The 12,549-nt window shown below is 31.8% G+C and overlaps 1 protein-coding gene across 1 annotated transcript; it reads left to right on the forward strand.

Moving 5' to 3' along the window:
• The first annotated feature begins 4,360 nt into the window (after positions 1 to 4,360).
• Positions 4,361 to 6,904, forward strand: LOC112500783 (septum-promoting GTP-binding protein 1-like). The gene is made up of 6 exons (XM_025104363.1): positions 4,361 to 4,871; positions 4,982 to 5,120; positions 5,207 to 5,303; positions 5,392 to 5,431; positions 5,521 to 5,604; positions 6,507 to 6,904. The coding sequence occupies exons 1-6, from the start codon at positions 4,527 to 4,529 to the stop codon at positions 6,669 to 6,671; spliced, it is 870 nt and encodes a 289-aa protein (XP_024960131.1). The 5' UTR covers positions 4,361 to 4,526; the 3' UTR covers positions 6,672 to 6,904.
• The last annotated feature ends 5,645 nt before the right edge of the window (positions 6,905 to 12,549 follow it).

Consider the following 12,549-nt stretch of genomic DNA (forward strand, 5'->3'; position numbering starts at 1 on the left):
TGTGTGTGTGTGTGTGTGTGTGTGTGTATAACAAGTAGAATACATGTACAATGATTACAAATAGGGGTGAACCTAGTAAGACCCAAGTGGGGTCTCGTGTACCTACTTAACTTATTTTTGCAAGATTTTTTTGGGATGAAAGATGAACCCGTAAACTTTGAGGGATGTGTTGGTATATTAGATTATAGAAGAATATCAATCAAAAAAACGAAAAAGTCCCGTCAAACCAACCAAAAAACAAAAAAGTCTCATCTATTTTAATAATACAATTACTATTAGAATCTCGAAAATAAAGATTTTGTTGCAGTTGGATATGTTTTTATTTAGATATTTTAACTTTGAATTCTCTATTTCAAAGAAATTATAGAGAATCTGTTGTAAATGCTCTTAGAAGCCATGAAACATTAACATTTTCTATTGTATGACTTATTGCAGCAAATATGTATGTCTCTCTCTCTATTATATATATATATATATATATATATATATGTGTGTGTGTGTGTGTGTGTGTGTGTAAATAAGCCGAAGGCTATTTTGAGAAGTGGTAAATAATTTGAGAAGTAAAGAAGTGATTCTAGCTTGGTCAAGATTGGATTTGACTGGTAAATAATTGTAGCTTTAAACCGGTCAAAAATTACGGTTGTGAGAAAAATAGATGAGGTAGTTTTGTAACTTTTACAAATGCGCCAAACAGATTCATATATGAACCTATGCGATTCACATATGAACCATATGTTCATATGTGAACTCGTATAATTAACATATAAACAATTTTAACCAATTCATATATGAACTAATCAACTGATTCATATATGAACCATTATTATTCACATATGAACCATTGTGATTCACATATGAACTAATTAACTTATTCATATATGAGCCTGTGTGATTTATATATGGACTATTTAACTGATTCATATATGAATCAGTTAATTAGTTCATATATGAATCAGTTAAATAGTTCACGTATGAAATCGTTTGCCACCTATTTGTAAAAGTTACAAAATTACCCTTCTATATTTCGCATACTCATGCGAGAAATTATCTGGTGCTTCATTGTCAGAGCCGCAAAATGTTGAACAGATGAAGTGTCTATGATCACTTCTCAAATATTTACCACTTTTCAAATGAACATTTCCCTATAAATATATAATTATAACTATACATAGATATAATATCTATTGTTACTTAATAAGTCAATAATAATAAACGGTTTAAATTATATTTTATACTAAAAAGAACTCTTTTTTAAATAACGCTCTACAAATACCATGTATAGTATGAGAAAGTTGACATGACATTGAACTCTCTCGATTGATTATATTTAATGGGCCCTAACCCATTTATGGCCCACTTGTAGCATGGGCTTGGGCCGTATCATTTGCTTTTGCTGCAATCTTTTTCTACCTTTGATTCGTGGCTCAATCTGTTTTTAAACATCGGTTTTTGGTTTGGGTCTTAAATTTTTAAGACTTTTTTTCTAAGTATTATTTTTCTATAGAATAAACGAAACATAACAATAATAAAATAGAAAAGATGAACCACGAGATGTAACGGGTTGTTTGGCTGAATGGTTTGGTGCAGAATGATTAAGAGTCTCTCATGATATAAAGCAAAATGAAACATAATTGTCTGGTAATTGTTTACAATTAAATTAGGGTGCTGAATGGTTAAGGGAGACCCTGGATACAAAATCATTCAGCGGGTTTTAGAACCATTAAAAGAAAAACTTTTTTTGTCAAACAAGATTCATTTTTTAACGATTCAGAGGCTGCCCCTTTAATGGAACTATTAAGAAGTAAACAAACAATGAAACAACCACTAAATCTGATATAGTTATTTATATCTCCATCATTAATCGGCTCACATAACGAATTAGATCGTTCATGCTCAAAAATCACAAACTAAAATTAAGGGTAAAATTGACATTTATTTAATTAAAATGCATAATAGTTATATATTTTTTTAAATGTTTGATTTTTTCATTGTGGATGCTTAGAGACCGTTTACTAAACGCTTACTTACCTTATATCACTTACCTTACTAAATGGGCATGCCAAAGACGAAAAAACTTACCCGGTAAAAGACATAATAATGACTAAAAACTTACCCGGTAAATGAGGAAATCATTCTTACTCAATAAGCGTTTACCAGGCAAAATACGTTTACCAACAATCCATTTTGGTACCCAAAAATGTTATCCAATAAGATAAATATGAATGACTATTGTCGGTAAGTGTTTGATAAACACACCCTTACTTTGTATTTTCTTTAATTAAGACGAACACAAGTATATATTTAGATAACGGTCATGTTACCGTTCTAAATTGAAAAGCGAAATTAATTTAAATCAGTTCGAATGTATGTTTCTTTATTCTTTTATTATTCTATTCTGAATCGTTTTTATTTTAACCTTATACACATTCCAACTAGGGTGTTCTTAACAAATATATAGGAAAACATGACGAATATAGATGTCAGTGTTCACCATGCATCTTCTATCGATTTATACTATTTATGTATCTGTATTCGTTTATATATGTTTGTACCCTTTAGAAAATAATATGTAGTAGCATTTATCTGAATTGGGTATTATTTAAAAAAATGAGCAAACATCATCAAGCTATAACTCTTAGATGTTAATCCACTGATCAATTAATATCAGTATTTGTATCTTACTTCTATAAATAGAAACTTACAGAATAAAATTAATATTATATTCTTCCACGGACTTTAAAAAAAAGAATTACATTACGTATGATTCATTTGTAAATAAATATCATGTGATTTTATCAGTTGCTATCTGTGAGGGATTTTTTTTTCTTTTTTCTGGTTTAACAGAGCAATGCAACCGTGTAACGGAAGGGAAAACATTCATATCTCGATTCAATCATGCAATTTTTTTGTCATTTTTAGACATGTATATGGTAAGGACAGAAGATGGTGACAAAGTAATGGAAACATTTTTCCTTTGTATACGTTGTGCCGTCCATCATCTGTCACATCAATCATAACACGTTCTATGTTATTTTCATTAAATTCAATTTTTAAATTGAACGTTAGTTGCGGCAATTGATTGAATTTTTTGTCAGTACGCAATAACTTATGCTTCGAAGTCATTGCACGTTGCTAGGAATCATTCTTGTTTTTTGGATTTTATAAGTAGCTTAAAGCTTTGCTGAAAGGGTACCAAACCGATACAATGCAATATCCAATGGCTAAAAGATCTACATGGTGAACTATATTGAAAAAACCGACATTACGATTGTCTACGTTTGCCATAGACGTAGTCGTTGATCCGACCCATCATTTGAAGCCGACATATTTGCTTGCCATTTCCCGAGTGGATAAACTAGACCAAAGGTTTGGGGGAAAGATATTCCCAACTGGTTCAGGGAACCCATTAATTATTGATATTGAAAATAAATGTATTTGTTATTTAATACTAAATGTTCACATATGTATATACATAAAGAGAGTTCTGGAGAAAACCCTAAAAAAAAAAATAAACTGAGAAATACTGAGGTAACCATTCATCTATACCGTATGCACATGTACGTACAAGTAATTGAAGTTGTTTCTTGGTTTTTATACACGCGTATATACATGACAAATTGCTTAAGAATTATTTGTATTCACATATACATATGACCTTGATGAACAATTACAAAAGTGTTCCTCAATTTTTCATCTTTTCAAGGTTTTTCCCTGAATTTAATCCTACATACATATATACATATGTATTTATTCTATTGTGCGCATGTGTAACACAAAAGAAAATTAATTTGGGATTGAATTAGGGATGGATAATACCATCCTGACCCTACTTGAGATATGAAGATAATGAGCCGTTTACTAAACGTTTACTTGTTAAGTACTTACCGGATAAATTTCTTTATCGAAAGAACATGACAAGGGCTAAGAATCTTACCGGGCAAGAGTGATGAGAATGATGGTTTCGGGAGAGTCTTACCCGATAAGTGAATTACGATGCTTACCTTTCAATGCTTTTTGATGTACTAAATCCTTACACATCAAAATAAATTATAATATTAACTCCTATAGATAAGCGCTTACTGGGTAAACATTTAGGTAATCAGCCCTCCGTTACCGCCCTCTTATCCATCAAAGCAAATCGGAGTATCTCGGCTCGTTAGAGTTGATATTCGCCGTCCCTAATGTTTACTCGAGAGTCGAAGCTCAAGAGGTCCCACCAGATCTTAAAAATGGAGGCAGAGGAGATGACGAGCCCCTGGGGCACCGCCCCCCGTTAAAACCGGTCAACTCCCTCCATTACGCACTCACCGCCACCCATCCAAACCACTTGTTAAAAATAGATTTTCCCTTTTTCCTTTTTAATCAAAATTAACAAAAACCAAATCTTTCTAATTTCTGGGGAAAAGGATCGACAAGTACCCAATTCCCCAGAAATCTTCATCATCATCTTCACCAAAACGCTATAAGTTTATACTTATGGTTCTTCACATTCCCTAATTTCCCCAATTTTATTTCGGAAAACAAAAATGGCCCATTTGTGCAGAAAATTGTTGCGTTTGAAGCTCAAAAGAACAATCATCTGGCGTGTAGCTGTTCTCCGGCGATGTGCTGGATCTCTTTGGGACCAAGTTCTTGCTTGTTGGATCGGAAAACCCATTCAATACCGTCAAATACTCGAATCCGGCCCTACCGCCACCGTCTGCCACCACTTCCCTTCCGGTGAAATGGGTTCTTCTTGCGGTGATGGTATTGTTTCCGGTGAAATGAGAACCGTCTCCGCCGTTGGTGATCGTAATAAAGACGCTTCTGATTTGGTTGCTTTGAAGATTACTCTTTTGGGAGATAACCTTATCGGCAAAACAAGCTTCTTGGTTCGATTCGATTCTAATTTTTTCGAGTACTTTTTCGTTTTATGATCAAATAAACAATACCCATTTGCTAGTTTCTTAATTAATCCCCTAAATAATTCGAATTTTTTAAGGCTAAGTACATCGGAAAAGAGAAAAAACACGACGATTTTCCGGCGACTGAAGTGAAGCAGATGGATAAAACTCTATCTGTTAGAGGTGCAAGAATTTCTTACAGTATTTGGGAAGTTGGTGGCGATGCATTTTCTGCAGGTAAAAACACAAGTTGTTTACTCGAATTCTGCACATTTTCTCGATCATCAAAATGTAACCAAATTGGATGATGATTCCGATTGCAGACGACTGCGGTTCCACGGCGGCAATTCGTGTGGCCTGTAAAGATTCTGTAGCTATCTTGTTCATGTTTGATCTAACCAGCCGATGTACATTGAATAGGTATATTGATATTTAAGGGTTTTCTTCGAATTCTTGATGAATTTTGAAATGGAAATTGATGATCGAATTAGGGTTTGTTTGATTTCAGTGTGATCGGTTGGTATCAACAAGCAAGAAAATATAACCAGGTGAATGAATGTTGAAATTAATCTTCATTTTGAAAGTTATTTCGAAATTGATGTTAAATGTTTTGTATATATGATTCCGGTGGTTGCAGACGGCGATTCCGGTGATGGTGGGTAGCAAGTTTGACGATTTCATTGAACTTCCGATTGATTTGCAATGGACGATCTCAAGCGAGGTAAGCTTTTCATCTTCTTTTATTTATTGCAGTTTAATTGCAATAATTACTATTTAAGCTTGTAAATAAAAAAGAAAATTCTAACAAAACCAATGGACTTTATTGCTTGATTGATTAATGGGGTTTTTGTTTATTTTTTAATAGTTTCATTAAGAGGCAACCTCTGAATCATTAAGATATGAATTTTGTTTGACAAAAAAAAAATTGTCGGTTACAAAACCCTCTTAATGATTTTGTACCATGAGTCTTCCTTAACCATTAAGAGCCCCAATTTCACTGTTAACAATTACCAAACAAATATATTTAATTTTGCACTATATCATGAGAGTCTCTTACTCATTCTGATCACTTAATCATTCTGCACCAAATCATTCAGCAACTGCCAAACAATCTCTAAGATCTTGGACAATTTTTTGGAATAAATAAGTCATTGGACATTTCAAAATCTGTTTAAATAACTCACTGGACTTTCTAAAACCTGTTAGATACATTCTTATGACCTATACAATTGGTTAATATGGTAAAATAATGGAAAACGTCTGGAACAAAACTAATGGACTTTCATATTTTGAACAATTAAGTCCCTAAACATTTTTTGAACAAAAAATTACTTGCATCTATAAAATGAAACAAATATACTAAAAAAAGTACATACATCTAAAAAAGATTGTTAATGAAATTTATTTTAATTAAAAATAAAATATATTCTAGATTACTTTTGTTTATGAAATTTACAAAAAAGTACTTGCATTTAATTTGTTGTTAGTGTTAATTGGTATATATGCATGTATTACTTATATCTAATTGATGGCTAACTTAAGATGTTATACTTTTGAACTTCAAATCAGACCTAAACGTTTTATAACACAGATTTTCGTATACTTTCTTTTGTTCTTTTTTAGGCAAGAGCATACGCAAAGGCCATAAACGCGACTTTGTTCTTTTCAAGTGCGTCGTACAACATAAATGTGAACAAAATATTCAAATTTGTGACGGCAAAGCTCTTCAATTTGCCGTGGAATTTGGAGCGCAATCTCAAAGTCGGGGAACCTATTATTGACTTTTAGTGTCGTTTTTGGTAAGTTGATGCTTCTTATGATCGTAAAAATGTTATTATAGATGGTAAGAAGTTTGGGTTGATAAAAAATCCGACAAACCCTAGATAGTTCGAAACTTTTAGATTTGTTGGTTTTGATTTTTTTTTTCGACTATCGGTTTCGATTGTACTGACGAGTATGGTGGTGGCTTTGCAAGTCACCCTGCTTTTCTTTTTCAATTGCGAAAAATGGTTTTAGAACGCAATTTGTTCAAGACGGTCGTCATTGGTATGATGATATTTTGAAACAATGTTTGGATTGTCGGTAGAATTGTCTTTTGATAATCGTCGGTTTCTGGGTCAACTTACGAGCATCGTCTAATCCCTCGGGCACCACAATAACTTAGAGTCGTTGAAAAATGTAATGTTATATAACTTTAAAAAAAGAGACCTCTAAACTTTAGTAACATTGTTTTGGTTCTACTACATATTGGGTTGGATTCATGTAAGCAAGACTGTTTTTGTGAGACACGATTTTTACATTTGAAATTTCACAACAAAATGTTTTGAAGGTAAAAATTTAACTATATTTAAAAAATAAGATAAATTTATAAAGTTCATTATTTTGTTATGAATCGGTTAGATATAATTTGAAAATACTGTTGCAATATTGTAAGCAAGACGAATGATTGTATAAAGAGAAGAATTAAAATGAGAATGATAAGAAGAGATTTGAATTTTTGATCATTTTTAATCTTAAAATCACCTATTAATTGCGTTTGATATGAGGATTGATTTGGTGCATCCCATTTTTATTTGCATCCATTGATAGAGACGTCTTATTATTTTTCTCATCTTAATTCTCTTTCTCATTAGAATCAAATCGTGATAAGCAATACATGTTATCTAATAACAAATATTACAAATAATTTATTATATATTATAAGCGTACTCGTGTAATACAACAAGATACATATAAATTTTAATGTTTCGTTTTATAACAGGGTTTTGTATGGTTTTGAAAAAACGATAATATTTTTATATTTGAATAAAATATAAATTTGAAGATCTATAAAAATTAATATCAATATTAGTATCAAATTAACATTTAAAAATTCTTTTTTTTGTATAATTTTTTAGTATAATTTAATTTAAGTTTAACAAAAAAGTAATTTATTTTAGGTCTAATAATATAATTTATTTACAAAGATAATAATTAAGCTCAATGATTATTTTAATTATGTTTTACGTTTTTTATATTTAAAATGAGATGTTTATATTCTATTTGATTATGTTTATCTTATACTTGATTATATTTATCAAATTCAAACATATAATTTTAAAAAATTATACTAATAAACCGTATACTTATAATTTTAAACTTTAAATCATATATAATATTAAATAGTATTAATATATATTAAAAAAGATTTTTAAATTATTTATCTAAATAATTTATAATATAGTATAGATACGTGAACATTATCTTGAAAATGTTCCCCTGCCTCTGAGGAGTAGGGGTGAGCAGCGAAATCAGATACCTACTCGTGGAACCGAAACTGCCTTAAAACTGTCGGTTTCGTCCGGAACCGATATGAGTGGTTCTGGTTCCTAAGATACGGAACCGATTGAGAATGGTTCCGGTTCCGGTTCTCAATTTTTTGGAACTGTTACCCGCCGGGACCGGTAACCCGGAACCGGCAGGTACCCAATATTTTTCAATTAAAAATAATAATTATTTTTTTTAATACTAAATTTAAATTAGTTCAAGAACTTAGAACTCTAGATTAGATTTTTGGTCCCGCCTCTGCGTCTCATCGACTCATACTCTCAGGCCTGAGGCCTCTCACGGACCGTCTTCATCGAAATATAGTATGTAATCGTTAAACTTTAAACATTTACAATTATAGTATGTAATCGTTAAACTTTCAACATTTAGTATTAGTCTATTATGGTTTGTAATCGTTAAACAATATTTGTAACTATTATTCCATATAATTTGTATTCTTGTTTATTTATTTAGTGTTTTGGCAATATTTTATTTTTTATTTCTAAATAACAAAATTTTAATATTTTAGGAACCGGAACCGGTTCCTGGCGTTTCCGGTTCCAAAAATTCAAGACCGCTCTAACCGGTTCCGGTTCCGGTTCCAATATCTCAAGAACCGGAGGTTCCTGTCAAATAGGACGGGTACCCGCCTATGCTCACCCCTAAGTGAGGAGTGGTATCAAATTTGAATATGTTTAGATGGCCCTCACAGTTATGAAAAGTACACTTTTGGTCCTTCCTCTTTCACTTATTTGGGTAATCAAACGACAGACAAATATCCAATTTCTTCATGACACCCCGAGCAATGTAATAAATGAAGTAAAGATATTGTAAACTACTGGTTTTTGACCAAAATGACCCCAACATGTCACATCAGTTACACCTATATTTCATGTGTATCATGTGAACCCAACTTCCAAAGTCGTTTTCATCTGCACTCTACAGTCACGCTAATATGGTACATGGGTTTAATGGCGTCGTCGGTTGCTCAACCCCACCATGGACCCATGTTCTTCCATTTGATCAATTTATCTGGTTTTAAGTAGATTGTCATACACTTATTACACGTATACATAAAATCGTGGAAATGAACGTGAAGACTATAAAGTGAATGGACAATAAAGTAAACTTTTGTCTTTCTCCCTTTCTTATAAAATTAAAGCAGATTTAAGTTACCACTTGCTTCAGGTTATGACGTACAGTATCATCACCTTTATCCTCGTTGTAATACATACAAAGGATGGTGCAAACATAAAACATTATCATTTTACGAGAATGCAAAATAGCTGAGACAATCAACCATCAGAAATATGATAAACTGGTGATACACACATGATTGACATACAAAAACATCCTTGGTTGTGGGCCAAGTTGTTTGTACGCTATTATGTCCGGATATAACGTCATATGTGATGGTTGTTTGTTCACGTGTTCTCGCGTTTTAAAAAAAATGATATTGTTCTCGTTTGAACCTCACATATCTCTCTCTCTCTCTCTCTCTCTCTATATATATATATATATATATACACACACACACACATATATACATGGGGTTGGGTTCACATGAGACCCAAAGTTTTTCGTGAGACCTATAAGACCAATTTATGTTCATTGATCAACTTTATAAGCTAAATATCTAATGGTCTAAAGTTGCACGGTGACAATTTTGTGATTACTGAGAAGTCTCGTGGCAATTTTGTGATTATGAATGTTCAAATTGTAGATCTAATCCAAGGGTTGAGAATTGGTCTTACTAGTCTCACGAAAAACCATTGGTCTCACGTGATCCTAAATCTCTCTCTCTCTCTCTCTATATATATATATATATATCATTTTTCAAGATGAAAATTTATGCATAACAAACTAAACTTTCCGGACTCCTGATTTGATAATATAGACCATACAACCTAAACAATTATCCACATTTAAAAACTCGCATGTTAAGATCTGATATGGAGGATACCATCAAACTAATTAACACGAAAACGACTTCTGGGACCTCTTGGCACACATCTTCTCCATTAACTGACATATATCCAACAAAAGGTCCAATCTGTTTGGCACATATTTAAACAACAATACATATACAATCAAGGTCCGATTATATATCCTTCACGTGGAACCCCCAACTCTACGATCATTACAAGTATCATCGTCGTAACTTCTCTATATATATTCAAAGCGTCCATCTTGTCACAAATATCGATGATCAGAACGTCTACAAAATCAGTTAATTTTATATTGACAGCCATATGTTAATATTTTATAAACAAACAAATAATATTGGGTTTTTTTTTTGTAATTTTCAACATTATATTTTAAAATGGTATATATTAATTTAATTTAATTTAATTCAATTTAAAATACCCAAACATACAATGTGCAACCAAAGCAAAAAGGGGTTGACACATTCTTCAAGTTTCCCAAACCTTGCAAGAGAGATCTCATGCAACATGGAGGATACTTGGAAAGTATTTTAATTTACTTGTACCAACCTTTTAGGAATGGGCATGTGAGCATTCATTTATCAAACCCACCACCATCATTTCTCTCTCGTAGCATTTTGAATTATATGCTAAAAATTCAATTTTGAACTACAAGAATGGTGTTTAACTGGTTTATGATTGGGGTTTAAAGGTTAAAAGTGTCTGAAGGTCTCAAGTAGGGGTGTTTATCGGTTGAAATCCGATGAATTTAGGTGGATCCAATCTGATCCAATCATCCATTGGATGTTGGATTTTGTCATCGGAGACTGTCATCCAATAATCAACCGATCCAATTAAAATTGGAAATTCGATTGTGGTCGGTTAGTTTTAATTGGATCGGTCGGTTTAAATTGGACCAGATGACTTTTTGTACACTCCTAGTCCAGGTTCGAATCCAATGAAGAATAAAAATCTTCTTGTGGCCACAGAGATTAAAGTAAGATGACTCCGGACTACCCGGTAAGTGAGTGGTCGCCCTGGAGTCGGCTCGAATGGCAAATTAGATATCCAGGTTAATTAAAAAAAAACGGTCTTATTTCTTCGATTGCATGGTAAAACGACAATTCCTTTACCGATGATATAGAGAGAAGAAGAGGCGACTGGCAAATATAGAGGGAAAATGTTCCCCCGACAAAAAATAGTCAAACCCGAGTTCCACCATATAGTCTTAGAGACAAACAAAAAGATTATTATTCCTTCGGTCTTAAAATAAATGTCTATGTTACTATTTTAGTTTGTGTTAGAATAAGTAAGCTTTCAACAGTATTAGCCAACTTTCTTATTTTACCTTTAATTATGAAGCGGAAAAATTAAAGGTAAAACTATTAATTTGTTAATTAATAAATATAATTATTATATATTTCTAAAATTGTTTGTCTTTTTTTATTATGGATATTTATTTTGAAAAAGAAAGAGTATTATATTATTGAATTGTAACGTTTTTTATTCGGTCTGAATTTTTTTGATCTACTGCTATATTCATAAATTAGCATTTACATGGTTTTTTTCGAGACAAATTATTTCAAAAGGCGATTTAATTTAACTCAAATCTTATTATAAAAAGTATATGTTCAAAACCATACTTTAGGGTTTTGTAATTTTGAAAATGTTTTTTAATATGTGTAATATTAATGTGATCCCGATTATTATTTATGTTATTTGACATTTATTGAATTTATGTCTAATGTATCTTTAATGCTTTGAGTAAATTTTAAGGTTTATAATTCCAATTTTTAAAATAAATGTGTAGGTTATTCTTGTTATTATTATATTGATAAAAATAGTAATAATTATATATAAACGAAGAATTATCGTGTGAGAAGTAGAGTTAAAGTGAGGGTGTAAGAAGTGATATGTATCATTGATCACCTTTAATCTCAAACTCACCTATGAATCTCGCTAGATATGGGGATTGATCTGGTGCATTTCGATGCATCTCATCCTAATGTGCACCTAAGGGTGGAAATCCGTTCTTACATTTCTCACTTTGTCTTTTTTTTCTCACCGGAACTTAACCCTATACACACGCACACACACATAAATATATAGGAGAAAAATCATGTGAAAAAGAAAGTTATGGTGAGAAGCGTAATAAGAGATTTGAACCATTAATCACTTTTAATCTCGTGTCCACTCATGAATTGTGTTTTATAAGGGAAATTGATCTGGTGCACCTAATTAATGTTGACATTCAATGAGGATTGATTCAAGAATGAAGATATATTCTTACAATTCTTACTATAGCGTAATTTCTAATTGAAACCCAATCATATATATATATCTATACTATATTATAAAGCATTTGGCTAAAACTCTTAAAAACTCTTAAACTCTTAAAACTCTTAAAAACTCTTAAAACTCTTAAATCCGTTCAT

Source organism: Cynara cardunculus, assembly GCF_001531365.2.
Source record: "Cynara cardunculus var. scolymus isolate 2C chromosome LG 17, CcrdV1, whole genome shotgun sequence".
Taxonomy (NCBI): Eukaryota; Viridiplantae; Streptophyta; class Magnoliopsida; order Asterales; family Asteraceae; genus Cynara; species Cynara cardunculus.

Bases quoted from the DNA above. Each gene is read 5' to 3' on its own strand.
- LOC112500783 (XM_025104363.1), top strand. From the start codon at position 4,527: ATGGCCCATTTGTGCAGAAAATTGTTGCGTTTGAAGCTCAAAAGAACA. The intron at 5,304-5,391 runs GTATATTGATAT...GTTTGATTTCAG, and splicing joins AGCCGATGTACATTGAATAG to TGTGATCGGTTGGTATCAAC. The intron at 5,432-5,520 runs GTGAATGAATGT...CGGTGGTTGCAG, and splicing joins AAGCAAGAAAATATAACCAG to ACGGCGATTCCGGTGATGGT.